This window comes from Oculina patagonica, chromosome 9 (genome assembly GCF_052425735.1).
Source record: "Oculina patagonica isolate OP01 chromosome 9, crgOcupat, whole genome shotgun sequence".
NCBI lineage: Eukaryota > Metazoa > Cnidaria > Anthozoa > Scleractinia > Oculinidae > Oculina > Oculina patagonica.
This window is the reverse complement of record NC_135766.1, coordinates 19,932,733-19,957,796: the sequence shown is the minus strand read 5'-3', so window position 1 is coordinate 19,957,796 and position 25,064 is coordinate 19,932,733. Positions and strand designations below refer to the sequence as shown.

At 37.4% G+C, this 25,064-nt stretch overlaps 2 protein-coding genes and 1 non-coding gene across 4 annotated transcripts; 1 reads left to right on the top strand and 2 right to left on the bottom strand.

Moving 5' to 3' along the window:
• Window position 1: 1 nt before the first annotated feature.
• On the bottom strand, window positions 2–8,084 carry LOC144666410 (uncharacterized). 2 transcript variants are annotated; one of them, XM_078527842.1, is made up of 4 exons: window positions 8,025–8,084; window positions 4,655–4,821; window positions 1,540–1,989; window positions 2–421 (listed from the first exon to the last, which is right to left on the bottom strand). In XM_078527842.1, exons 2-4 carry the CDS (start codon window positions 4,770–4,772, stop codon window positions 162–164), a joined length of 828 nt encoding a protein of 275 aa, XP_078383968.1. In that variant the 5' UTR covers window positions 4,773–4,821; window positions 8,025–8,084; the 3' UTR covers window positions 2–161. The 2 variants fall into 2 exon arrangements, with proteins under 2 accessions (XP_078383968.1, XP_078383967.1); XM_078527841.1 differs by lacking the exon at window positions 8,025–8,084 and having other exon boundaries at window positions 4,655–4,854.
• Window positions 8,085–16,452: 8,368 nt separating this feature from the next.
• Window positions 16,453–24,001, bottom strand: LOC144665558 (uncharacterized). Its single transcript, XM_078526809.1, has 5 exons — window positions 23,960–24,001; window positions 22,848–22,919; window positions 19,797–19,942; window positions 17,687–17,888; window positions 16,453–16,641 (listed from the first exon to the last, which is right to left on the bottom strand). Exons 2-4 carry the CDS (start codon window positions 22,915–22,917, stop codon window positions 17,688–17,690), a joined length of 417 nt encoding a protein of 138 aa, XP_078382935.1. The 5' UTR covers window positions 22,918–22,919; window positions 23,960–24,001; the 3' UTR covers window positions 16,453–16,641; window position 17,687.
• Trnat-ggu (transfer RNA threonine (anticodon GGU)) lies at window positions 18,598–18,672 on the top strand. Its single transcript has one exon. It is a non-coding gene; the product is annotated as a tRNA-Thr (tRNA).
• Window positions 24,002–25,064: the final 1,063 nt, after the last annotated feature.

The window sequence follows — 25,064 nt, the reverse complement described above, 5'->3', positions numbered from 1 at the left end:
CATTATTTATTTTCGCCACTTATCCATATGGGAAGCGTTTATTTTGTAAAGAATTTTCATCTTTGGGAATTAACCGCGTCAATTTTACTTGTTTCTACTGCTCCACAGTTAAGATTTTTGGCTTTAAAATTAGCGTTTTAAAAGAAGATTGCTGTTTACTCTTATTGTGCAGCTTCGTAATATTGAAAGCCTTCCTTTCTTACAACACTTTCGGGATGGCTTTTCGCAGTTACTGTATTTAGTTCACAAAGTTTAGATCCATGACTATCCGAGTTCTCCACTGTAAATGATGCGCATGCGCTGCGCTGGCCACACCTGAGCCCACACTCCGTAACGCTCGCCACCTTTGTTTGAAGAAGCAAGAAGCCTTTTATTGCAATGTCTTTGCCTGACTCCATTGTCTGAAAGAAGCTCGGTCTTACTGTTGAAACCAAAGGAAAGATATATTTTTATGTCATAGCACTGAACATTTTTTCCACAAAATATTCTACTTAATATTTATGTTGTATTGAATCATTATTTTTGTTGTTTTATTGGGTAGTTAGCGCTATACCTAAATACCCCTTCCCACCCTTAAGCCATCTTCTCGTCTGGCCTTTTAACATCTGCCATTTGTTACATCGCGATTACATTTCAAATGCATTTCATAACTCGAACTTGAAGAAGACAAAAAGTGACCAAAACAACAGTGACTGACAAAGGAAACGAAAGTCGATGACAAAATGTGTAATTTCACTGGGCGCGAGAGTTAGGCGAGCTAGTAGTGCTAGTAGTCTTTCCCTTAAGGCAAAGTTTATTAAATATAAGTTCATTTACCGTGGTCTGTTTACTTAACTTTGGTGACAGTGTGACAACAGACTAGGGCTTTCCACAAGTTGCTCGGCAACTTTTTGGCAACTTTTCAGGATTCGAGCAACTTTTTCCCCTTCGAGCAACTTTTTTCCTCTCGAGCAACTTGTTGCATTTTGGGCAATTTCCAGACCGAAGATCTCCGAAGGTTATCCGAGTGTTGTTCAAAGGCTAAACGAACATTTCGGAAGATTTACGAAGTTTGCCGAAGACTTCCGAGGAACATCTGAAGACGTTTCAACTTTCTGCTCTTTCTGCATTAAAACATTACAAAACTCGTCAGCAAACATGACGTCATCGATATCTTCACGATTTTTTCTCAGTTAAAGAAAACCTTGTTATTTTACAAATTTTCCCCTTAATATGTTATTGAGATGCTTCTTTTGCCGTAAAATTGCACAAAACTGCTTAGAAATCCTACTAAAGGGAAATTAGCATATATTTAGAAAAATTATCTTGATTGGAAGCAGTGTTTTGGATTTTTTTGGAGCAACATTCGAGCAACTTTTCTTATCAGAAGCAACTTTTTTGGTTTCTGGAGCAACGTTTGAGCAATTTTTTGAGAAATTACGGGCAACTTTTTGGGAAATCTCGAGCAACTTGTGGAAAGCCCTACAACAGACTTAATGAACAAATTCTGGTGAACACACCAACAACTTTACAGGTGCACTTAGATGATGAATAACTTACCTTTGGTGCATGGCTCAACAAGGTTGCGCCGACAGTAAATCTCAGTGTCCATTTTATTATCTTTTGTCCAAATCCATTCAGCCCTCTTGTCAATACTTGGTATGTCTCCCCAAGGAAACGTCGAAAGATTGTTGGGTCCAATTGAGGTCGCCATCGGCCAATCACGGTCTTGACAAGTTCTCATATTCCATCCAAATGTAGCTGATGTGACGCATTTCCAAGAGGTATCGGTGACCAATCCGTTATCAAACGAACCCAAAACCCCGCCATCCCAGGGTGGGGTAGACGCTTTGCAACTTAGGGCAATCACGTGACTTCCCGCCATTATCTCGTAGACAAGGAAACCTTTTTTCGTGGCATTTGTAGCACCGCCACCCAGATGCTTGCCATCCACGTACAACTGCAAGTAGCTGTCGCAGGTTATGTTGACCTTAATTGCTGAGGACGTGCCTTAAAAAAAAAGTCACAAAAATGATATGTATGAAGTACCAACAAGATAGCTTTTTTAAATTTCGTGAGGGTCTGTTTACATGATTCCGAAGTTAATTTCAGTCTGGAACGAAATTTTTTTCCGGAATGAAATTCGTTTTGCATTCGCATGACAGAGTCGACCGACTCATCCTAAGGTGTTTTCACGTGCATGGCTTTGGCGCGAGATCAAAAACAAAGATGACGAAGGTTTCGACGAAGATAATAGAAGAATGACTTTGTCTAACCTTATTGCAAAGAATGTTTCCTTTTATATCGTGCAAAGGGTGTTTTAAGTTTCTCCAAGGATATATAAACAATAGCCTCTATTTGGCGCGAACATATGCACGGTTTTTATTCAACAAATGCGCGCGCTGCCCAAATATGGACAAAATGTGATTGTTATCTGTCATCCGTACATGACAGATATTTAACAATTATCCTACGAAATCGCGCGGAATATCGCCTGATACTTAGCCGACGAGGCCGAGTTGGCTAAAATCAGACAATATTCCGCAAGATTAAGCAGGATAATTGTTTTATTATTCAACAAATTGTCAACGAAACACATTTTGTAGATAGAAAAACTGTAATTACGCAGCGCTTTACAAGATTTCGGACGAATCTTCGCAACCTACGTATATCGCAGGATATCTGTTATGTACAGATGACAGATAACGTTGACCATATATGGGCAGCGCGCGCATCTGTTGAATAATAATAAAACAATTATCCTGCTTAATATCATAGGTGACAAATTACTCCTTAATTTTGGCGCGAAATTTTAACGTTAATTTATAGTCACATGTGAAATTATAAAATTGCCATGGCAACGTAGTTAGCGGCAAGATGGCGTCCGGGATAAAAGATGTTTTAAAGCTCAGACTTTGTATATTTTTGCTTGAAATTCATCTTAGCCAGGTAGCCTTGGCCATGAAATAAAACTTTTGATGATATTTTATATTTCAACGTCAAAACGACTTCAAGACTTAAGGCAATTACAAAAAATGGCATCGAGCGGATTTTTGAGCTTTTTACAAGGGCGCCATTTTCAGTTCATTCAAGACGAACTATGGTCATAATTTGAGGAATAATTGACGGTTGATTCATCTTTGAAACTTTTTGTCAACAGTTAAAAGGAACTTCTCAAAGGTTTTCCTCAATTACTAAAAAACTTGCGAACTTAAGCAAAATGTAATGCTTTCAACTTTTCAAAGCTCGGAGTTCGCGATGCAATATACCAGTCAAAAACCTACGATTGCAAGCGTAATTTGTCACCTATGATATTAAAATGTAATCAAATGTTATACTCATGAAATTAGGAAATAATTTCACTTGCATTTTGTCAAAATTCTTATAATTGCCCTCGCCTAAAGGCTCGGGAAATTATTAGCATTTTGACAAAACGCGCGTGAAATTATTTCCTAATTTCACTCGTCACCATTTGATTACCCATACTAATCTTGCGGAATATCGTCTGATTTTAGCCAACTCGCCCTACGGCCTCGTCGGCTAAGTATCAGGCGATATTCCGCGCGATTTCGCAGGATAATTGTTAAATATTTGTCCGCGGATATTATCTGTTTCGAGAAGCGAACAGTTTTCCGAGAACGAAGCTTCGCTCTCGGAAAACTATGTTCTTCAAGGAACAGATAATGTGCAAGGACAAACATGAGCGCATATTTTTGAAGCCAAATGGAGGCTATTGTGTTTATTATCCTTTAAATATTTTTACACAAAACCGCTCATTTTGGGAGATCTTTTCAAAAGTCGTTAACGGTCGAAGTAATTTTGTCGGCGTTCAAAATATCATTAGCCTGTTCAAAATGTTCTGTTGTATCCAATTTAACAATTTACACGGGATGAAAACAAAAGGTGAGAACGTAAGACGTTTAGTTGTTAAACTGGGGAATAACTGGGGAATAGTCTTTAGAGCAATCAAACGCTCGAAAAATATTTGATGGATTAAAATTAAGTTACTGAAATCAAATTATGAGACGATCCATGGCTGATATTGTTGTTAGCCACAGTCTATTCTACTTATTACCAAACTCCCACTTTGCACCATCTGGGAGGCTTACTCGTTTCCATGTTAGTTTTTCGCTCGGAAACTCGATCCATGAAATGTCAGTCGTTTTCACGCACGGGGTTTGGGTCGAGTTACACAAGACTACTCACATTTCAGGCCGGCTTGTTTCCAAGTATGGCATTAAAACATTCAAAAAGAAATTTTAACCAAAAAAGCGATATTTATCTAGGGATAATGAAACACTGTGAAAGATGTACGCTAATTGTATACCCACATTTCTCACAGTAAACATTCATTCATTTCAGTCCTACATTGTACATGTAGGTGGAAATAGATGTCTGACAGTACAATTTAAAAGCTAGTATAATTAGCATTCCAAGTCTATCTTTTATTTAAGTTTACGGACATCCCTTAATACAATAATGACCTGAAAAAAAATCGAAGAGTATTATTCTTGAGAATTTTGTAACCAATGTAAGCTTAAAAAAGAGTTCGTCTTCTTAAATATTTCTAGCGGCATTTTAAGCAAGTCTTGTAGCTAATAACCTTCCCTGAAACAGACACTTGTTAGTAAGTAACATATATCCTAATTATTCAAACATTTCGCAATATCCAAACCTTTATCGCTGCAACATGAAGAAAGTGAACATTCCGTGAGTAAAATGAACCCGCATAAGACAATTTCTGACAGCTTCGAGGCTTTTTTCATCGTGGTATGTATTGTATCGTCTTTCATGGCGCTAGAAGGGTGGATACAGCCATTTGTTTATCCTAAACCTCGTATGCTGTTGGCAAACAAAACAGGATAGATAAGAAACCCTTGTAGTGCACAATCGCATCAAGAAACTGACATTGTCACTACATGAACCTCATTACTTGCCAATTGTGAATGTCCAATCGGATCTTTGTCTCACTTCTTTAAAAAAAAGTACAAGTGAAATTGCTAATTAACAAGTGTGTAACCAATAGGCTTGAAGCAGCAAAATAAACAATGAAACCGCTTAGGTCCACAGGAATGAAAGCTTCCTAAATATTTTCATTTTTCTTCTCGAAATAAAAAATGATCCCTTTCTAAACTAGCGCTTTGATCGAAAGTGCCACCCTAACAAGCCAGAACGCGTTTTTCGTCTTTAAACTAAAAACAGAAGTACTTTAATTAGTCTGTTTAATGAGGTGACGAAATAGTTTTCAAGAAGCAATTTATTACTTTTTCCTGATGTTTACACAAACCGAAATAATTGAAACACGTCTCCAGCTCAAAGATTATTGAAAACCGTCTTTAAATCATTGTCAACATAATTTTTAATCCGTAAATGGATCTTATGCATAATTCCGAAGTTGCTACCTGGGATTTGTTCATTTCCTTTTTGAGAATGAGATGTCAAACTTGTAACATCTGTCAAAATATTGATGGTTTACTTTCCTACACTGAGGAAACGCAATATTTTTAATTTGAAAAGATGCGCAAAATGCAAATTAAAATGTACGCGCGTACATGTGATTTAAGTAAGGAAGAACAAAGCTCTGCGACATTCACCATGTTCGATTCACGGGTAACTTTTTAATTTTTATTCTGTTTCTCCTTTTTCATGATCCTTTGAATATACTTCGTTCTTGTTATATGCTAAAATTTTTAGGCATATAGATACAAAGATAGAGTAATTTTTTGGAGTGTCGAAAGGTGTTTATAATGCACAAATTGATTGGCAAAACATTAACCCCGGTAAATCTAATACTGAACGAAAGCGTATCATTTCTCTAGCAATTATGAAAATATAGATATGAAATGATTGCTTCAGCCCCACTGATACCGGTTAAATATAAATACATCGACAATTAATGAAACACCGACTTTTGTAATCACTGCTCGAATTAGTTCGGCGAAATTGCTTCACGAGATATTAAGAAAGTCGAAGGAAACGATAAACTCGCAGGAAATGGGGCAGAAAAGAGTATTAGAAAAGACGATACAGTCGACCTGGCAAATTGATATATGCAAAGTATGTTATTTTCGTTGTACACAGCTAATTCGAGAAAAGTTGTCGGAAAAAGTACAAAAGTGCACGCGACAAAACCGAAAGGTGGTCTGGGTATTTATTTGAATTTTGCATAATGGCCTTGAGGAAATTTACAAGTTTGTATTTTTGCACGTAAAGATTTTGTTTTTCCACTCAGGAGGCCTTTTTCTGTAGCTTTACTTTTTGTGTCGCATATTTTTGAGTTTTGAAAATTCTTCCCAAATTCAAAGTAACCCTGTTTCCACATGTCTGAAGAGAAAGAAAACGTGCAAATTCGCGTTTGTCATGTCGCCATCTTATTAGTATTCAGCACGTGCAGTAGCTCTCTAGCTACTTCTACCCATATTACCTTTCGGTCTTGTCGCGTACACCTTTGTTCCTTTTTCCCGACAACCTTTCTCGAATTAGCTGTGAATGAATGTCTTTCAAGTAGCTCTTACAAAAAACTGCTTCAGACCCATCGCTGCAGTACAAAATTACACTTTTCTTTTTATAAGAATATTGTTTTTCCGGGACAAGCTGAATATTCTTATTTTTCTACCTTTATTAGGCTGAAAATATTGCTGTGACTATTCTTAGATTATAGCCTATGACATCTCCGTTTGTGCTGTATACCATACACATGAATTAGTATACATGTACCGTTCATCGAACAAGTCTGCGAGTCATTTTAGCATCGAACATTTTGCTAGTGCGGGCTTTTTATCGTTTTATTGGCTTAAAAAGTTTTGCCATTTAGAGAAAAGAAAACCTTTATACGACAACAACAACAATCTTTAATATACTCTTGTCCTTACAAAATATTTAATACAAAAAATATTTGAAATAAAGTAATTAAAACAGTTTAGTTTAACATATAAACTTGTATTGCAGTTTCAAATTTTCAACTTAACACACGGAATTATATTCTTTTCAAAATCTCAGCCTCGGGATCGATTATTCTTAAAATATTTTTAAAATTTCGCCTCAATATTCCTATAAAAAAAACTCTTATAGAAAAAAAGAGTGTAGCCGCTACACAGAAATTTTACGTCGTAAAATTTCTGTGGTAAACATGGGGAGGAACCCAGGGAAATGTATTTACATACGTTAGTTTGAAACACACATTACAGCAAGCAAATAATAATTGTAGTGATGTGTTATGCCCTGACATTTTCAATTTCGCATAGTGTTGCGAACATTCACACGACATCATTCTTTTTCAGTTGTACCGCTGCTTGTTTGCTGAAGTCGGCAAATTAACTATCGGGACGGGTTAAGCGGAATTCTTTGACAGTAGTTGTCAAGTTAGCTTAATTATTATTACCTTAGCGCACGTAAATAATTACTTCACGAACTGATTCATTTAGAGCTTGAACATTGTTTGGAGAAAATGTTTTTCAGGGCCGGGTTGTTTGAAAGGATTAAAAGCTGATTTATGTTTTGTGGAGTTTGAGATCAATCCACGCGAAACTGATGAACAACAAATGTAAACAGAAAACCTTCTAAAAAGTTTAGAAAAACCCTAAATCAAACTTTATCAATGATCTCCTGACTTTATATGGTACTTAATCGTACTTTGAACAACCCGGCCAGTGGTACTTGTAGTGCTTTTCGTCCGACTGTTGTACGAATGGCTATGGGTTCGACTGCGGTTTTTTTCTCTTAATTGTAAAAAAGTGTTTTTACTGCTACTTTCAGTTGCCCGCTTTACGATTAGTCACAGTCAAACCTGATGAACGTTCAGAAAGCCTCACTGAAAAGTTACAAACCTGAAATCAAGACTCACGTTTATAATCATGCTTTTAACAGCCTGTCTTGTCTTTTCTTCTTTTGTTGGCTTGTGGTTTTGCTTATGCTTTTGCTGTTCAGCAAGAAATATTTTAATTCAACCTTAAAATATGACCTAAGAGGGTGTCCCATTAGTGCCAAACTATAATCAAAATTCTGATTTACTATTTTAAAGATAAAATTAATTAATTAATCGATACCTTGCATTTGAAGACTTCCAGGCTGCCGAATGGCTGAAGAAACACGCATTTAACAATTTCTTTATGTCCTTTTTCTATCTATCTTCTACGGCGCTTACGCATGTGAACTGTAGGAGGAGATAAGAAGTGAACTGCTGTAGGCGGGTGTTGAAAAGTAGCGCTGCTTTTGACATTTGTTTTGCAGTTTTGTGCGCAGTTTATTTTTGGTTCCAAATCAATTAAAGCGAGGGCAAGATTGTACATTTCTTTTATTACTTTTTCTGACAACGGAGCGCTTTGTTATGTCAAATTCTTTTGGGTTAAATTAAACAAGTCCTTAGTTCACCTGCACACCTTATTTATTACTTAAATAGAGTGCGCGTCTTTCCAAAACAACCCAAGTTGACTCAGTTTTAAAATCACATCCACTTTCACCTAGTTTACGAGGAGGCTTTGAAGATAAGCCGCAATAAGATTTTGTCTTCCTGAAAACCTAATAAATATAATATTTTTGACACAGATAACGCTTTTAGGAATTCTGCGCACTATAAGGATATTTACCGTTTCGGCTTTATCTAGTTTGTTTACACGTTTCGTTCCATATCGGAAGTGATTCATTACACATGACCGTTTAAAAGTGTCCCCGATTTGTCAAAGCTAAGAAGAAACGTGCATAAAGCGGTTTTCACTGGAGTGTCAAGAGTAATTTGCTTTAACTTTGGTTTTGCATTACTACGTTCATTGATTGGCTAAAAAAAAATTGCGCCACTTTCTCAGCCAATGAGAAGTAAAACCAAAACCATTTGTGAGTTTACGCGCGCACGTTTTCGCGAGCTTAGTGACGACTACATGAAATTACTTTGAGTTTTGACTGGTTTACTGAATTGTAAGTGTTCCTTGTGATTGCTCAGAGTAATTACTTTGGTTATGGTTTGACGGCTTTCAACTGAAAACTGCTGTATCCTTTTACAAATAATTCTATTCTTATTAAGACGGTCTTTTAACGAGTTCAAAGATTTGTCAAAGATTGGTGCTTAAAAAACGTACATATCCTTTTACAAAAATGTCTTTTCTTTTTAAGACGGTCTTTCAACGAGTTCAAAATTCAAAATTCGGAGATCAGTTTAGGTGTACGTGCTTACTTCGGGGGTGGGGAAGGAGGGAGGGGAAGGGGAGTGGAGTGTTGCTCTTTGGAAGTTCTGGCGGAGGTTTGCCACCAAGTTCGTAGAATCCTGACAGAATTTCAGAGAAAAAATCATATGATTACATATTTTTCCTCAGTCCTGGCCGTACCTGAACAAACTATACTCCAGATTTTCCCAAAATTGTAAAATCTAAGACCATTTTTTAGACCAGAATAGTTTCAAACCCATTTCCTTTTCAGGCAGCACATAACAAGTCTCTTTCCTCCCTCCCTGGGATGCCTATTAACGCGCGCAGTTTATGGCCTTTTTTCGGACGAAAAAAGTGTTTCAATTTCCGGTTTTGCTTGCTCTAAGTGATGGATGACATGCGAAGTTTTAGATTTAATTGTATGTATTGACAAAATATTGCCTTCAATAGTTATGAAATCGGTGGCAATCTACATTTTAACATACTGTACATCCGAAAAAATACTGACAAACCCGCCGGAACCATAAAAACCAAGCAGATACAAACACGATGACTAATGTCAGTGGAGACAAATTCTCTACAATTTCTGTAGCCTGTTTCAGGCCCTCGGTTTCTTCCCCTCGCTTTTTCTTCGCTCGCCCCCGTTTTTTGCTTTCCAACTACCGAGAGCCTGGAACAGGCTACAATTTGTTATAACCAGACCCCTGGTAACAGCTTTGAGCAAATTGTAGCTAGCTGGGGTAAATATAAAGGTATCTTTTTTTAAAAAAAAATATTTCATTTGTGTTACTTTAATCTCTTCACTCTACTTTTCTTGAACAGAATGGGAACTACAGTTGCGTGCTGCCATCAAATTGGCAGTTTAATCAGCGGCGAACGATTTTTTATTAGTTACTTTTTCTCCGGATAAAGCATGATTCTTTGCGCTTCAGCAATGACTTACTTGTAAGCTGAACAACAAGAAATTAACGTTGAAAACTTCACAATAAGCTATTAAAACGTAAACATTTATAAAACACTACCGAAGTCAACAAGTAAAGTCGAAGAACATGGGCGCGATCGGCGTGAAAAAAACGAAAGATTTGTTGCATTTCTTAGTGCCAGAGTTTGTTTCCTATGTGAGAATGACACTTCTCTTGTGGAAAACACTATAGGACGGCCAGACTAGCTAAGAAATTTAAACATCCACGCTGCACTTCTAGTGTAAAGAAGACTTAAAGTGATTTAAGCCCAATTTACCTGTTAGTTGAACGTGTTCTTGGAATTCAAAACAGATCGGTGTCAAAATGAGAAGTCGCGTCGCGAAAAAAAAAGTCGCTTTTCTGAGGACCAAAGATTAGACAAGGAAATTGTTTGTTTAATTTGAATTTGTACACCTAGGTGAATAACTTAGCTTGTGATATCATTTTCCTTTTTAAGCCTTAAAACAAAAATAGAGCCTAACAGTAGATCGGTATATAAACAACCTTCAAGGCACACTAAAACTAAATATGTACAGTTCTTCTCCGTTTTAAATTTTAATTTACTTACATATATACAGTCAACTCTCTCTAAGAAGGACACCCTTGGGACCGGCCGCAACTGTCCGTCTTATAGAGGTGTCCGCCTTGTAGAGAGTCGAGGTAAGGTGACACCAGTAATTCAGAGATAATAAAGCTAAACCTTTTGCAAAATACAACAATCATTTGCAAACTGCAAAAAGACTAAAATAATAAAAGGACCGTATTCGCTTGCTAAAGCAAAGGTTGAGAGCTTCTACAAACTGTAATACTGTAAGAAGAAAATTACCTCTTTAGTGCCCATTTACGTAAGAAGAGAAATAATCCGTTAAAGCGTCATTGTTTTTGGTTAGTAAGCTTGGTATATACTTATCCTGAGGGCGCTGACTACGAAGTTTGGAAGTATTTTCACTAATAAACATGATAAAAAACACTTCTCAAGTGTCTGTTAATGATTTCAAAGTGTCCACCCCCCCCCCCCCCAACAAAAAAACAACTAAATTCCGGTTGTCCGTTTTAGAGAGGTGTCCGTCTTATAGGGAGTCTAGTTACAGTTAAATGACTGAAAAACGGCAGGGGCGGGAGCAACACCAGGTGTCCGTCTTATAGAGATGTCCGTTAAGAGAGAGTTGACTGTAGTTAAAGGAACAGCGAACAAAATTCAGGTGTTTCACACTTGTGTCAGAACCTGTCTTGCTTCTGGGTTTTACTGTATTGTTATGATAATGCGAAAAGTTAATCGTGACTATTTTGGCACTTTTATTCTCAACTGCCAACTGTCAAGGTTTAACCCAAATAAAACAATTTGCTCACAATTAATTTTTACAATGCTAATATTAAGCGTTTTCATTTTCGTAGTTTTGAAATGTTCTATTAAAGAATAAAAAAGCTAAAAAATGACTATTAAAATGAGTTTTGTTTCTGTCTAGCAAGATAAAGTATCTCAGTTACAGGACTATATGTGCTTGTGACGACTGAGATGCATTCTAAAGCCTGGTTTTTACAAGCGACGCAAGCACAAGCCCAATCACGCAAAAGGGACAAATTTTGATCCTTGTGCTTGTGCTTGCCGCAAGCAGCAAGCACAAGCATCAAAATGTAATGCGCTTGTGCTTTTGCTTGCGTCGAAGCCGTTTTCACGGTGAAATAAGAGCTGTCATGCCTGCGCTTGTGCTTGTGTCGCTAGTGAAAACCAAGCCTAAAGGCCCAAGAGACATCAGAATCAAGACCGATATGAGCTATTATAAACCTCATTCAGTTATGCTGTTACAAAGGAAAAAGAACAATCTTCCAAGAGAACTAAGATACGATGGCTGGAATCAGCAATACACTATTAAATTCCGTTTTTGCTTCTAATTATAATTAAAAAAAAATGCAAAATAAATATGTTAGAAACCTTGGAAGTTTAAGTACTTTTTTACTATGATCTTTAAAATATTTTCTTGCTTAACTCTCTGGAAAAGAATTTTTTAGGAGCGTTTCTATGATATCCAAGAACCCGGACATACAAATAGACCAAACAACTGTGAATAATCATGTTTATGATTCTGATATTCGGTTTTTGCCCCAAGTTAGTCATGCACTGCACGCTAAATGAGCTTCATTCCGAATGAATACTATATTTTTACAACATTATATAGATAATATGTCTCCAAATAGCAGAGGGTTGTGCCCTCGGCTATGCTTTTTGAGAAATTAATATTTTTTGTCATACGCTAAATTTTCTTTTTGTCTTTTTAAATTTGTTTAATTTTAAGTTCGCAAAATAAATAAAGAGTAAATGTCGTCAATTTTGACAATTTTTTGACAGACAAGTGGCGATTAGTAGTTAGTTTTTAGCAGTTAGCGCGGCGAGTGATGGACGGTTTTTGCGCTTTGTTGCGCACTTGAATTCGTCATTTGCGTGAGCAATTTTAACCCAAAAATTAAGCTGTGCGGTATAGGTTCAAGGGTCAATTTTCACAAAAATTAAGACATTTAGTGAACGTAATTAACGTGGTTTAACCTTTCAGTGGCACAAAAAAAATTAACCCAAAACCCTTTTGTTTTTTTTCATTTTAAAGTTTTTAGACATTTTGGGCTTTACACAAAAACAATTGCAGTCAAAGGTTTCGAGCTGTCAGCTAAAACAGACCTACTGGAAATTAAATGTAGAAGTGTTTTCCTGCCGCGCTTCATAAAACAACGGAGCGAATTGTTAGCTGCTAGCTTGTTCGCATTTTCATTATTGAAAAGAAAATTACCCCCGTTTGCGACATATTTAAAACAAATAACTTCTTGTTTGCGTAGCGGGCCGCTAATGGAACACATGTCATCCCCGAAAAAAACTTTACCTTTTGCTTCTTAACCCTTCTCAAAACGCATTTCATTTTTTTCATCTTATATCTATTTTGCGATGACAAAAGATGTGACGCCATTTTCCCGCCAGCTACCAGTGTCTTTTGGCGATAATCCGACTGTTTGGAAGGCAGACATCTGCTGAGTTGTCAAAAAATACGATGTGCGCTTTCCGCTTTAAAAAGAACATTCCATTTGCACTTCACCGATCGTTCAAATTTCGCCAGTCGGTTTAAAACATTTCAGCGACATTCTTGGTTCTGTAAACTTTAACCTGATGTATATCCACTTTTCTAAAATTACGCGCTCAAGAGGACGGCATTGTGTTACGTCTTGCATCGTGTCACTTTCACCTACCCCAGTAACAAACCTTTTCATAAAAGAGAACCAAGCTCAGTCATTTCGGCCGATGAGCGTTATAACAATTTGGACCAAAATCGTAGGCTAATAATTAACGACAATCTTTCCGTTTGCGCTCAGAAGCGAGCGAAATAATTACAACAACTCCTCTATTTAGAGAATATAGGGCTGAAATTACAGTGTAAAAGATAGCTTCGACAGCAAGGCTACTGAACGATTATTTTCACTCGGTTGTGAAGATCATCAAGAATCTACGTACAATTTCTAAATGTATAGCTGAAGATTTACAATGATTTTCGAAATACTTAAAACTATACCTAAAGAGATTTTGAAGACAGTTCGAAGATCATTTTTGAAAATATTTGAAGTAGAACTCAGATTTAACCTACAAAATACGGGAATGCGAATTGCGGATAATTGGTGCTGAAGATTGTTTCAGAACGTTAAAAAAAATTTATTCATCAAGGATCGCTTAGAATAACTGTTTAAAATCGAACCGCTTTATTCAGCGAGGACGCCAAGACTGAGCCAGCCTTATGATGCAAAGAAGTCCATCTGACTTTTAGTATACAACCGATAAAATAAACGTAAAATAACAAAGATATAACGTGGGTTAAAATTCTGTCAAAAATTCTGTTTCCAAAGAAGTGACCTCTAACTGTTATGAATGCCATGAATGTGTTGTAGTTTTCTTAAAGGAAAAATTCGTATAAATCGAACATTTATTATCTGAAAAGAGTCACATCGAGGATTACTTCAAAAAGCTCATCATTAATCAAAAAACTGAAGCCGAAGCGTAATATCTTCAGTGTTAAAAAAGGGTGAAAAAGAAGTCTTTCACAGCCGTGCTTTTAACGAATAAAATTTATCTAGGAAAGGCTCTAGAGCTTGAACAAGAAATGCAAACACTACAACAGGAACGTCTACTCTGAATCGAAAATACACCTAATTGCAATAACGGTGTCATAGAAAAAAAAAAGGAAAGAAAAAAGGTAAATAGGAATTAATTAGCGTAGTTTCATAACTGGTAGCATTAACAGAAAACTCACAAGTTTATATCTGCACACTTTAAGTCCACTTCTTCATGCTGTAACAAGTTTAATTGATTTATTCTTATTTTGAGGCATTTCTAGGCCATTTGTTCGAATTTATTTCTCACATACGCTTAATTAATTCCTAGTTGACTTTTTCCTATTTGACTTGTCGCTTTTTTCTATGACAACCTTATTGCAATTAGGTGTAATAAAAGAAATGAAAAAAAAAGAAATGTTGAAATGTAAAAGTTGTGACTTATTTATCCCCTCGATCAGTGCCAAAGCGTTTGTTTCCTACGCGCGAATAGGATTTTTGTGGAAAAAACTACAAACAAAGAAATAGCTAAGACTTACTGAATATTTTTAAACATCCACGTTGCACTTCTGACGACGAAAAGCTGAATTGATTGAATCTTTGGTAATTTAAGCACATTTTACCTGTTAGGTTATAGTTTTCTTGGAATCCCAAACACTTCGATCTCAAAATAAGAAGTCGTGCGACGAAAGCGTCCGTTCCATTTCTCTAAAAACCCAAAATAAGACCAGGAAATTTTTTGTTTAATTTGAGTAAGAGCTAACCCACGTGGTCCATAATTATAGACATAATTTTCCTTTTTAAAACCTAATAATAAGGAAAGCCTAACAGTGAATCGCATTAGCGACAGCAGGAGTGATTGCTTAATGACTTTTAAAAAAACTGAAACAGCTGTATCTGTAGTTTTTCCCCGTTTTAAAAATGTCTATTTACTTGCATATAGTTTAAGGAACAGTTAATAAAAGGCAGGTGTTTTACAGCTTGTGTCAGAATCTGTCTCGCTTCAGGGTTTCCTGTATGAAGATGTCACAAGTAAATCGTGAATATTTTACTTTATTATATGGCTACAATAGTACGCGCGCTCTGATTGGCTGCTGAGCGGGCATTATTTTCTTGTAATGACCGGGCATTATGAAAATTTTTCTCGGCTTGACGGTTTTTTGAGTTGTGAGTAAAAGCTACTAGCGAGGGGGCAAAAACAACAAGAAAATGCCGACAAAATATAATTATCTTTTCAATAACTGAAAGAAAAATATAAGCATACCGATACTTCTTTAGTATGAGCGACGAAGAGAGCCACAGAGAGTGAGAGCGAGTTTTACCTCCAGTGACTCCAGTGTTTTCTCCCTTGATTATACTCTTTTTTTGAATAGTGCTTAAAGGCCATATAATAAATAACTTATTACCCTCGTCCGTTCGGTCATTACAGGGGAATCTCAGACCTCGACCTTGATGTATTGACCTCGCTGTCGCTCGGTCAATACATCAAGGCCTCAGTCTGAGATTCCCCTGTAATGACCTCACTCTCGGTTAATAAGTAGTATATCATTCTCAACTGACAACTGTCAAGGTTTAACTCGAATAAAAAAATTCTCAAAGGTTATTTCTAAAATTATTATATTAAGTGTTTCATTTTTTAACGTATCGCAGTTTTGAAATTTTCTATTTAAAAATGAGTCTTGTTTTTGTCCAGTAAAGAAAAAGTATAGCAGTTTCACTACTATTATGATTGTCATGACTGAGATGCATACATTCTTGTCCTCAGAGCCGTTTGTACCTCTTAGCCGGTTGAGCCTGGGGCACGACGAATAAGTGGCTCTGGGAACACATGATTTGATTGGCTAGAGCTTCAACAAAGAAAATTTAAATTTAACGAATCAAACCAACCGTTTTAAATTCCTCTGCTGTAAGGAATTTTACTACGGTTGATTTGATTGGCTAGATTTAAATTTTCTTTGTTAAAAATCTACCCTATCAATTCATGTGTTCACAGAGCCACTTGTTCCTCATGCCCCAGACTCAGCCGGCTAAGAGGTACAAACGGCTCTCCAGCTAATATGCTTCAGTCGATAAGACTGAATACTATCGAAGCATTCATAAGAATTGATTATAGTCGATTTTTGTCAACTGATAACAAGCAATAATAATTATTTCTGTGTGTATAATTGTTATCGATTGCCGATATCAATCTCGATACCAATGGGCGATCGATATCGATTGCATCAATTGCTATCAGATAACGATTTTTACCGATTGACGACGAGAGTCCTACGAAGGCAATTCGAAATAAGCACTTTGAAATGAAGGGTTTTTATTACATCACGATATTCTGCTACAACAAAGCTAAGTCTGAATCTCCCTTCTTGGTCTCGAAGTGATTTTAATTTACAAATGCATCGCCTTCTAAGAATTGTACCACATCCTTTTCTTCTATAGATCTGTTTGCTTGTCGTTGGCTCGAAGTTTCCTTTACAGGAACCCTGCAAATAGAACAGGTAAAAGGTAAGATAAAAAAAAGTCGTTCTTAGTTAACGGGATTAGGGTATGCTTTTTGGCGGTTCGCTTTTTACACAAAGTACGACATCTTTTCCAGAACTCAAACGAAATACACCTTTTTCCAAAATGGCGGAAACAAGTATGTATTCCTTTGTCTTCATGTTATAATTGGCCTTCATGGCCTCGTTTTAATCCAAAGATTTTTTTGACTTCTGCAGATGTAATCGAGGTCACGAAGGCCAATTAACATGCAGACAGATTAAAGAATAATATGTATTTTCGCTATATTGGAAAAAGATGTATGGATTTGCTAACAAGTAAAGAATGTCTTGCCATTGAATAGGTAAAAGTGGATGCAAATATCTGTCAGAACTTTGGGTACCGGTATTTGAAACGACTACAGGACGCCATTTTAGGTCTCAGTATGCTATGTAAAGACTTCCAATAAGTTCCAAAACGAATTATACATGTCGACATTTTCGCAAAATGTACTTTCTGTCCTAACGGCCTACCCTCCCCTTACCAATCAACATCATACAGACTATACAGGATCACCAACAAAAACAAAAAATATATCATATGAACTCTTGTTCTTAGGCCATCGTAGCTTGATTGAAAATATAAGAAAAACTGCGTAATAAACAAGGTAAAACACATCTTTTCTTAAGGAGGCTCACAACGGTTTCCAGCACTTTCCAGCCTTTATACTTTGATGAGTCCGAACTACAAATATTTATCAGTTGCTGCTTAAATAATGTTATCAAACAAACGTTCAATCACTTCTGAACAAGTTGTGGTTATTTTCATGACATCCATGACATCACTGGTTACCATAGCAATAGTATTATCTATTAAAAACTCCCTTAATATTAACTTTATATGCTTTACATTCATAAACGAGCTCGGTCAGCCCCTTTTTGTATTACTGAGTAATGATCAGCATGTTAAAATACACCTGTTTGCAAAGTTACAAAATTCCTCGGAGCGGTTTCAGCGCCATCTTAAATTTTTAAAACGTTCAAAACGTACCTCAGTCTATTTTGTAAACAAAGTTGGTATACTCTCCACCAACCGCCCCTATGCAGGGCCTTTTGGGGTTGTACTGTTTGTAGTTGTTCCCAGAGCACCAGCAATCGTCTGACTCTCCATGGACGGCGTAATTGTCAACATCACACGCATCTTCGCCAGACCAACATTCGCCATAGAATTGGATTCCAAAACATTCATATCCCTGGAATAAACAATACACAAAGGAAAAAAACCTTACCTTGAAAGCTCAGTTATGCCCCATGGGAGAGGGGGGTATATATCTTGAAGACCTTTTAAGTGTGGGGATAATGTGAGTTTTTTTAAAGAGGGAAGGCTATTTTGAAACTGTATATCAGTTAGCTAGGGTGTATATAAAAAAGTAGTTTTGTTGAACTTCGGTGAGGAGACCTTGTGATACCTATCGTTAGGAGTTTGCAACTCATTAGCGTTGACCATCAAATTTGGTGAAATATAATAAAACCTCTTAAAACAGTTAAGGCACATTTCAATAACATAGCAAATACAAAAGAAGGTACAGATGGAGAAGATTGAAACGGATTGCGATATCGGTTTTTGAAATATTGTTGGGCTAAACAGTTTCCAGACATAAACTCGTTTAGTAAATAATAAAGATGATAAATTTCAAGCTCGGTGATAAATAGTGAAGAAATTATTCAACATGACACGAGCGTGGGACAAAGAAAAAATCTGAGTCCCCGACGGGAATCGAACCCATGGCCTCCAGATACCGGTTGGGCGCTCTAACCAACTGAGCTAAGAGAGACTCGTTGTGAGCTGGGTCATTTACTAGGTTGATATATGACACGCGTCCTGCATACTGCTAGGATCAGCAATGTCGAAATCATCAAATGTCTAGTAAATAATAAAGATGGTAAATTTCAAGCTAACGAGTCTCTCGTAGCTCAGTTGGTTAGAGCGCCCAACCGGTATTTGGGAGGCCATGGGTTCGATTCCCGTCGGGGACTCAGATTTTTTCTTTGTCCCACGCTCGTGTCATGTTGAATAATTTCTTCACTCGTTTACTTGTAATTTTGAATTATAACGCCCGGAAGACACATTTGGCTGTAATAATAAAGCTATGGTTTTGTCATTTAGCTTCATAGAAGTAATTTCTTTGCAAACATCAAGTTTTATAGCGAGTATTTAGCAAAACTTAATAAAATAAACTTAACTCAGCGGCGACAAAGTCCCTTTAAGGAAAGTAGGAATGTACACGCGATTTTAACACTCCCAACTAGTAAAAATGGGTGATCGAAGGAAACCAGATTTTGGCCAACAAGAAGGTTGATGATACTTTAACTGCACGTGCATGCGTACGGAATTAGGCAATAACGCCATGGTTATGAAAAACTTCCGAATTGAAGAAAAGCGCTGTCGAGTGCTAGAGCAAGTGAAGCAACAATGATAAGGGTTTCCTCAAATTGCAGAAACCTGGAAGATATCCTAAGTCCAAAAGGGAAGCCTTGAGCCAAGTTACTCATACTGCCGGAGCTTATCCTGGCTTCGATATCACTAAGCGGCTAGAAATATTTCTACTAGCTCCTGGATGGGATGCTAGTCCATCGAGTTACCCCCCCCCCCCCCCCCCCCCCCCCAGCATTCTTTCGCGGGTACCCATTTATACACCTGGGTGGAGAGAGGTACTATAAGAAGTTTAAATGAAGAAAACATTCTCGCAGTTATGAACTCAACTTAAGTAGTTGCGAAAATAAAGCCTGAAAAAATCATCTTCATCTTTCCCGGGTATACTACGAACCAATTTAATGACCAGCTCTCAGTTGGCTTGTTAGCTCAATTGATTAGAGCGCTGCACCGGTATCGCAGAGGTCAGGGTTCGAGTCCGGGCAAGCCTGATTTTTTCAGGCTTTATTTTCGCAACTGCTTAAGTTGTGTTCATAACTGCAAGGATCTTCTCTTCATTTTTTCATCACCCGCAGTTCATATATATGATTTCATATATTCACTATTTTATAAGACGTTTCTTGCCCAATATGACACCCGGACCGCTCGATCCTCTCATTATAGACATGATATAATCAAGAGAACATTACTGACGTCCCGCATAAACGTTATTAACTGCTGATCATACCTTTTTCACAGCCTCTTTCTTGCAATTTTCAATGACAGTACCTCTAAGGTCACGCCAGTTCATGCCTCCTCTATAGGAATGTAGTAGTTCTGGTAAAGCTCTATCATGTTCTTTGTCTTGGTAGCAACCTTTCGCGGTTAACTGACCTGTAAAAGGGACATTTTTTTACCAGTCGAGATAAGATAAAGGGTAAGAGAGTGAATCCACGTTTAAGGCTGTTTTCTAAAGGTGATCCCTCTTAAGTTATTTTTAGACATCATGGTACTTAGTACTTCCGCAGATTTTAACGCGCCTTGCGTGGGTGTCCTTGCGTGGATGTCCTCCTTTCGTGGAGACGACCAGAGTTATCCCACTCCCTCGGCCACGGAAACGCACGAGAACATCCACGCAACGCGCGGTTTTATCCGCTGAAGTACTGGGTACCATGTCCACAAATAACTTAAGAGGGATTACCTTAATCTCGTACCCAAATGTCGACTTACCGCGGTAGTACACATCTGGTCAAGTGCGTTCAGTTCGCCAATCTGATTGGCTGATGAAAAGCTTCAGCATTTGTGCGCGGAAGATGCAAACTTTGTTTCGCACGCGCGCCGTACGTTAGCTAGTAGGAAAATATTTCGTTTTAAAGGCTTTTCTGCAAACGCGTTCGTGTTTTGAACGTTACTAACGCGAAAAAGCTACAGATACAGTTTGTAGTTTAAGCTTGTTAGTACAAAATGTTTTAAAATTACGATATTTGTGGGTAAAAAACTTTGCAAATCTGACGCGTACAGCTAGCTTGTACGCGTCAAACACAGCGCGCGCTTTTCCCCGCCGTTGAAAGCTGGGTTGAGTGTTTTAATTAATCAGCAAAAAATGAGTGGCGGCTCTTTTCTTCCCCAACTCTATCTCAAGATTGTGCTACTTGTCTTTCCTTGTAACGAAAAGAAGTCCATGAGCTATTTACAGCGGCCAAGTGAGCTTTTCATCCACTAAATTGCCGAGCATGCGTAGTCGCGTCGTGTGTCACATTTCTGACACATTTGACGCGAGCAAAATCCGACTTTACCAGATGTTCTCTCCGAGGGTTGAGAAGATCTGGGTACGAGATTAGGATTACCTTTAAAACAAGGCCTATATGGGGAATTCACTCTCTTACCCTTTATCATCTATATATTGCACCAGTAAAATATCGTTACAGTGCAACTACTCCAACCAAGGCCATCTGAGAAAAACTGTCTATGTAAACAATCAGATTTTTCACAAATTGTGGATCTACACCAGCTTAATGCTACAGAAGCAATAAATTTGTTACCATTTCTATTGTTTTAACATGCAAACACAGTACGGCTCAATTTGTGAAGAATTTGCTTAGGTGGCCTTGGTTGGAATAGTCACACTGTAACAATATTACGTAGAGGAGATTACAGCCAATCAGAAAGCGAGGCGGACTTATTTAAAGGAGAAGTTCACTCCAGAATGGCCATTTATTTTCTTTACGCCAAAAAAAAAGTTTATACAAAGATATGTTATTTACCAAAATTTTAGCCTCCAACGTGCGCTATAACCCTACGAAATCTTTCCCAAAACTCGAGAATTGAACGCCGCCATCTTGGAGCTGGTAATGTATGCGTGACGTCAAAGAGCTCAGTATGAAGTTTGGCGGGAAAATTTGAATAGTCGAAGCTCCTTGTTTTTTGTATTTCTTGAAGCTCTGTTTGAGCAAAATGGAGCTGCACAAACAGGCATTTTGACAAACAAAAGCCACTACGAAGAAACAAGGAGTTTCGAGTATTTAAAGTTTCCCGCCAAACTTCAGGCTGAGCTCTTTGACGTCACGCATACATTACCAGCTCCAAGATGGCGGCGTTCAGTTGCCGAGTTTTGGGAAAGATTTCGCAGGGTTATAGCGCACGTTGGAGGCTAAAATTTTGGTAAATAACATATCTTTGTATAAACTCTTTATTGGCGTAAAGAAAATAAATGGCCATTCAGGAGTGAACTTCTCCTTTAAATACGTTTTGTCTTTAGCGTGATGGGACGGATGTGTATAGACCCAAATACGTGGAGGAAAGAAAGGACAAAAGCCCCAAACCCGACGCACTTCTCCTCCTTTTCAACTCAAGACGAAGCTTTGACAATTTTGACGTCTTTAACATTATAACATTGTATTGTGCTGTCAATTGCTGTAACATTACAACAGCGCTGAACTTAATTGAACCGGATAAAATATGGAAATAAATACATTGAATTTAACGTAGTAAATGGTTTGAACCAGTAGTTTGCGTACTGAGTGTGTTCGTTTTGGTGAGAGTGGTACAGAAAAGGTCTCAGTGTTGTAGGTGACTGACGTTTCGGCAACCTGAGCTGAGCATTTGATCTCCTACTGCCAGGCCTCCTACATCGGAGAGACCGGTAGAAATCTTAACATGAGACTGACTAAACACAAACGAGCGACCGACGAGAAATGCGATAACTACAATCACATTTCTAACCACTATCGACTGCGACTCTGCTGAATGCTTAACCTAGAGTACTTAGTATTTTTAACGACTGACTCTAAAAAACTGGTAACACAGAAACTAACGGCACCTTACAAACGACTCATTCACGACGTAAACAAAACCGACAAACGTACCGCAAACAGAACGACTTCATTTGACAATAGAGGGATCAAAACTGACCAATTACTGTTGACAACCTTTACACGAGTCTTACAGCCAATAACATCACGGCAAAACTGACCAATTAGCTTCAACAGACCAGACTTATATCATCATCGACTGACAACAACTTTTCACTTGACTCTGAAGATGACTTCCGCTCTTTTCAGTACTACTCTAATCCGGACGATCACACACTGTGATACATTGAATTTATTACACGACTTAGGTAGTCAGAGGGCAAATAACTGAAAAGCAGCCAATCGGATTTCTCTATCAAAGTGTTGGACCGGGTATTGTCCCCAATGACTGCTGCGCTCGGTCCGTACTGTCAAGAGCCCGGGCCGATATTCCCCTAATACGGCCCTTGCGCTTGGTTGATAAGGTGTATATATCTATTGGTACCAACCTTGCACTTGCCGAAGCACGCAGAATGCAAATGAAAGAATCAGGAACGGTTTTGCTTGGAATAACTGCATACCTGAAACAAAAATAATGATGATGAAAATAAAACAAAGCAAAACTTCTGTGACTGGAAAAATACCAAAAAAACATGGATAATCCATGAAAAGCAAAGAAAAAAGTACGTGCAAGGAATAAAAAAGCAAACTTGTGAATGAAAATCCTTTAACTGCTAAAAACAATTCATCCTCAATTTTTCCGCAACAAGAGCCGAAAAAACGGAAGCTCTCGCAGGCTTTATACGTCGCCTCGCCTCAAAGGCATGATAAAAACGTGGATCTTTAATTTACATAAAGACACATGATGCAAGGCTATGTTAGAATATTAAAAACTTTAAAAAATCACCTCCTGCCCAAGATTTTTTATCCCTGCAACAAACTTTTTTATTCATTTCTTATGATTCAGGTAATACTGCCATGGAAGGCTTGCAAAACGTAACTTAGCATTTTTTTTAATTCCACTTTTTATCTCACGAAGGCAAGTCACGGCATATGAGAACTACAACATTTAATCTCATCGCGAACAATATCATTAATTCTACTAGCGAAATTGCAGAACATTTTAAGAAATTGCAGGGAAATTTTTAAGCTGATTCTAGGAAATGAAACGGTAAGCATGTGTCCAAGAAGTGCCTAGTGTCTGTTGAATTAAATTGTTTGTGCAGTTAAAGCTTTTGCAAACTAAAATGATCGAGTTTTAGCTGTATTAAAGCTGATTCCGAAAATCTCGGTGATTTTTAGTTACAACGGGTTTACTTAACTAACTGAAGTGGAAATAACGAGTGACAAATAAGATAAAAAGCGATCAGTAAGAAAAGGTATCAGCTAAGAAAAAATATTTTTTTTTGTCTTACCGTTAGCTTCTTGACGTTGCAGAAGAGCGCAAGATTAAAGTGAATAAATCAACTGGGTTTTACGCGACAAAACAACTGTCTTTTATACCGCCAGAGTTTTGTCCTAGACTAAACGTGTTGACCAATACGCAAAATGAAATTTTTAACAGGCAAAGAAAACGTTCAATTGAGCACAAAGCAATCAAAACCGGGAAATTAAAACTTACCACGGGCAAAGTTAAAAGTTTTGATAAAAGGTGGTAGATGTCCAATCAAATGAAAATGGAACTATACGACGAAGCAAGGGTTGTAAAATTAAACATTTTCTTAGGTAAATAAAAGCTGTCTTTTACAATTGCACTTGACAGGATAGATTGAGTGCAAAGCTGGCACGATTCCTAGTGTTCAAAAGTGTGATATGCAATTATTTCAGCAACAAAAGGGAATAATTTAATCGGGGTAATTTCGAGAGAGGGCATGTGTACTTTCGAAACGGAACTCAAATAGTTTAATTGTCAAAAGTTATTTTAAGCTTTAAGCTTGAGGGTCTGTTCTTGAAACATCGGAAGTTAGGGAAGGAAATTGAGAATGAAAGACATTTGGGATTTAGCAGTAGCTGCTAGTATTTCACAATATTGAAAAACGACTAAAGCAAAACATTTGCATTAAGCAAAGCTTTCGGAAGAAACATAATCTTGGCAACTTGTGCAGTGTGGCTAACGAGCAAAAGGACATGTATGACGGAATACCAATCAAACTCAATTAAAAGGAAACTGAATGTCCTCCTCTCTGACAAGTTTCATTTCCTATAATTTTCCTTTGACAGTGTCTAATTAAAAACTGTTGATAACTAAAAATTGCTGTCTGCGATGAGAGAGATTTGTAGTTCAGTGGTTGGTGATGTCCATATAGACTTTACCATCGAATTTTTTTATCAGCTTGACGTAATGTAGGTAGATATCAGATGCCTCTTTCTTATCAAATGTTATTAGTTTTATTCAACATTTTTATCTTCTGGGCTTAATTAAAAATACCCAACATCGCTTCTCACGCCATTTTTGCTTGTTTCACATTGCTTTTGCTCCATAATTCAGATTTCTATGAAAAGAAGCACATGTTGAAAGAAATTATCATTTTCAGTTAAGCAAAAATACTCAAGATCGCTTTTCACGCCAATATTTTGCTTGTTTCACATTGCTTTTGCTCCATAAATCAGATTCTATGAAAGAAGCACATTTTGAAGGATCAAGTACTCGAGCTCGAGATCACGAACCCAGCCGGACACAGAACGTGATATATCACAAACTTCTCAAAAGCGAAATGACCAAACGT

Excerpts from the sequence above, each read along its gene's own strand:
- LOC144665558 (XM_078526809.1), bottom strand. The coding sequence starts at position 22,917 with ATGCAGTTATTCCAAGCAAAACCGTTCCTGATTCTTTCATTTGCATTC. Across the intron at positions 19,943-22,847 it reads CGTGCTTCGGCAAGTGCAAG|GTCAGTTAACCGCGAAAGGT; the intron begins GTTGGTACCAAT and ends TCCCTTTTACAG. Across the intron at positions 17,889-19,796 it reads AGAAAGAGGCTGTGAAAAAG|GGATATGAATGTTTTGGAAT; the intron begins GTATGATCAGCA and ends TGTTTATTCCAG.
- LOC144666410 (XM_078527842.1), bottom strand. The coding sequence starts at position 4,772 with ATGAAAGACGATACAATACATACCACGATGAAAAAAGCCTCGAAGCTG. Across the intron at positions 1,990-4,654 it reads TTCATGTTGCAGCGATAAAG|GCACGTCCTCAGCAATTAAG; the intron begins GTTTGGATATTG and ends TTTTTTTTTAAG. Across the intron at positions 422-1,539 it reads TGTTGAGCCATGCACCAAAG|TAAGACCGAGCTTCTTTCAG; the intron begins GTAAGTTATTCA and ends TGGTTTCAACAG.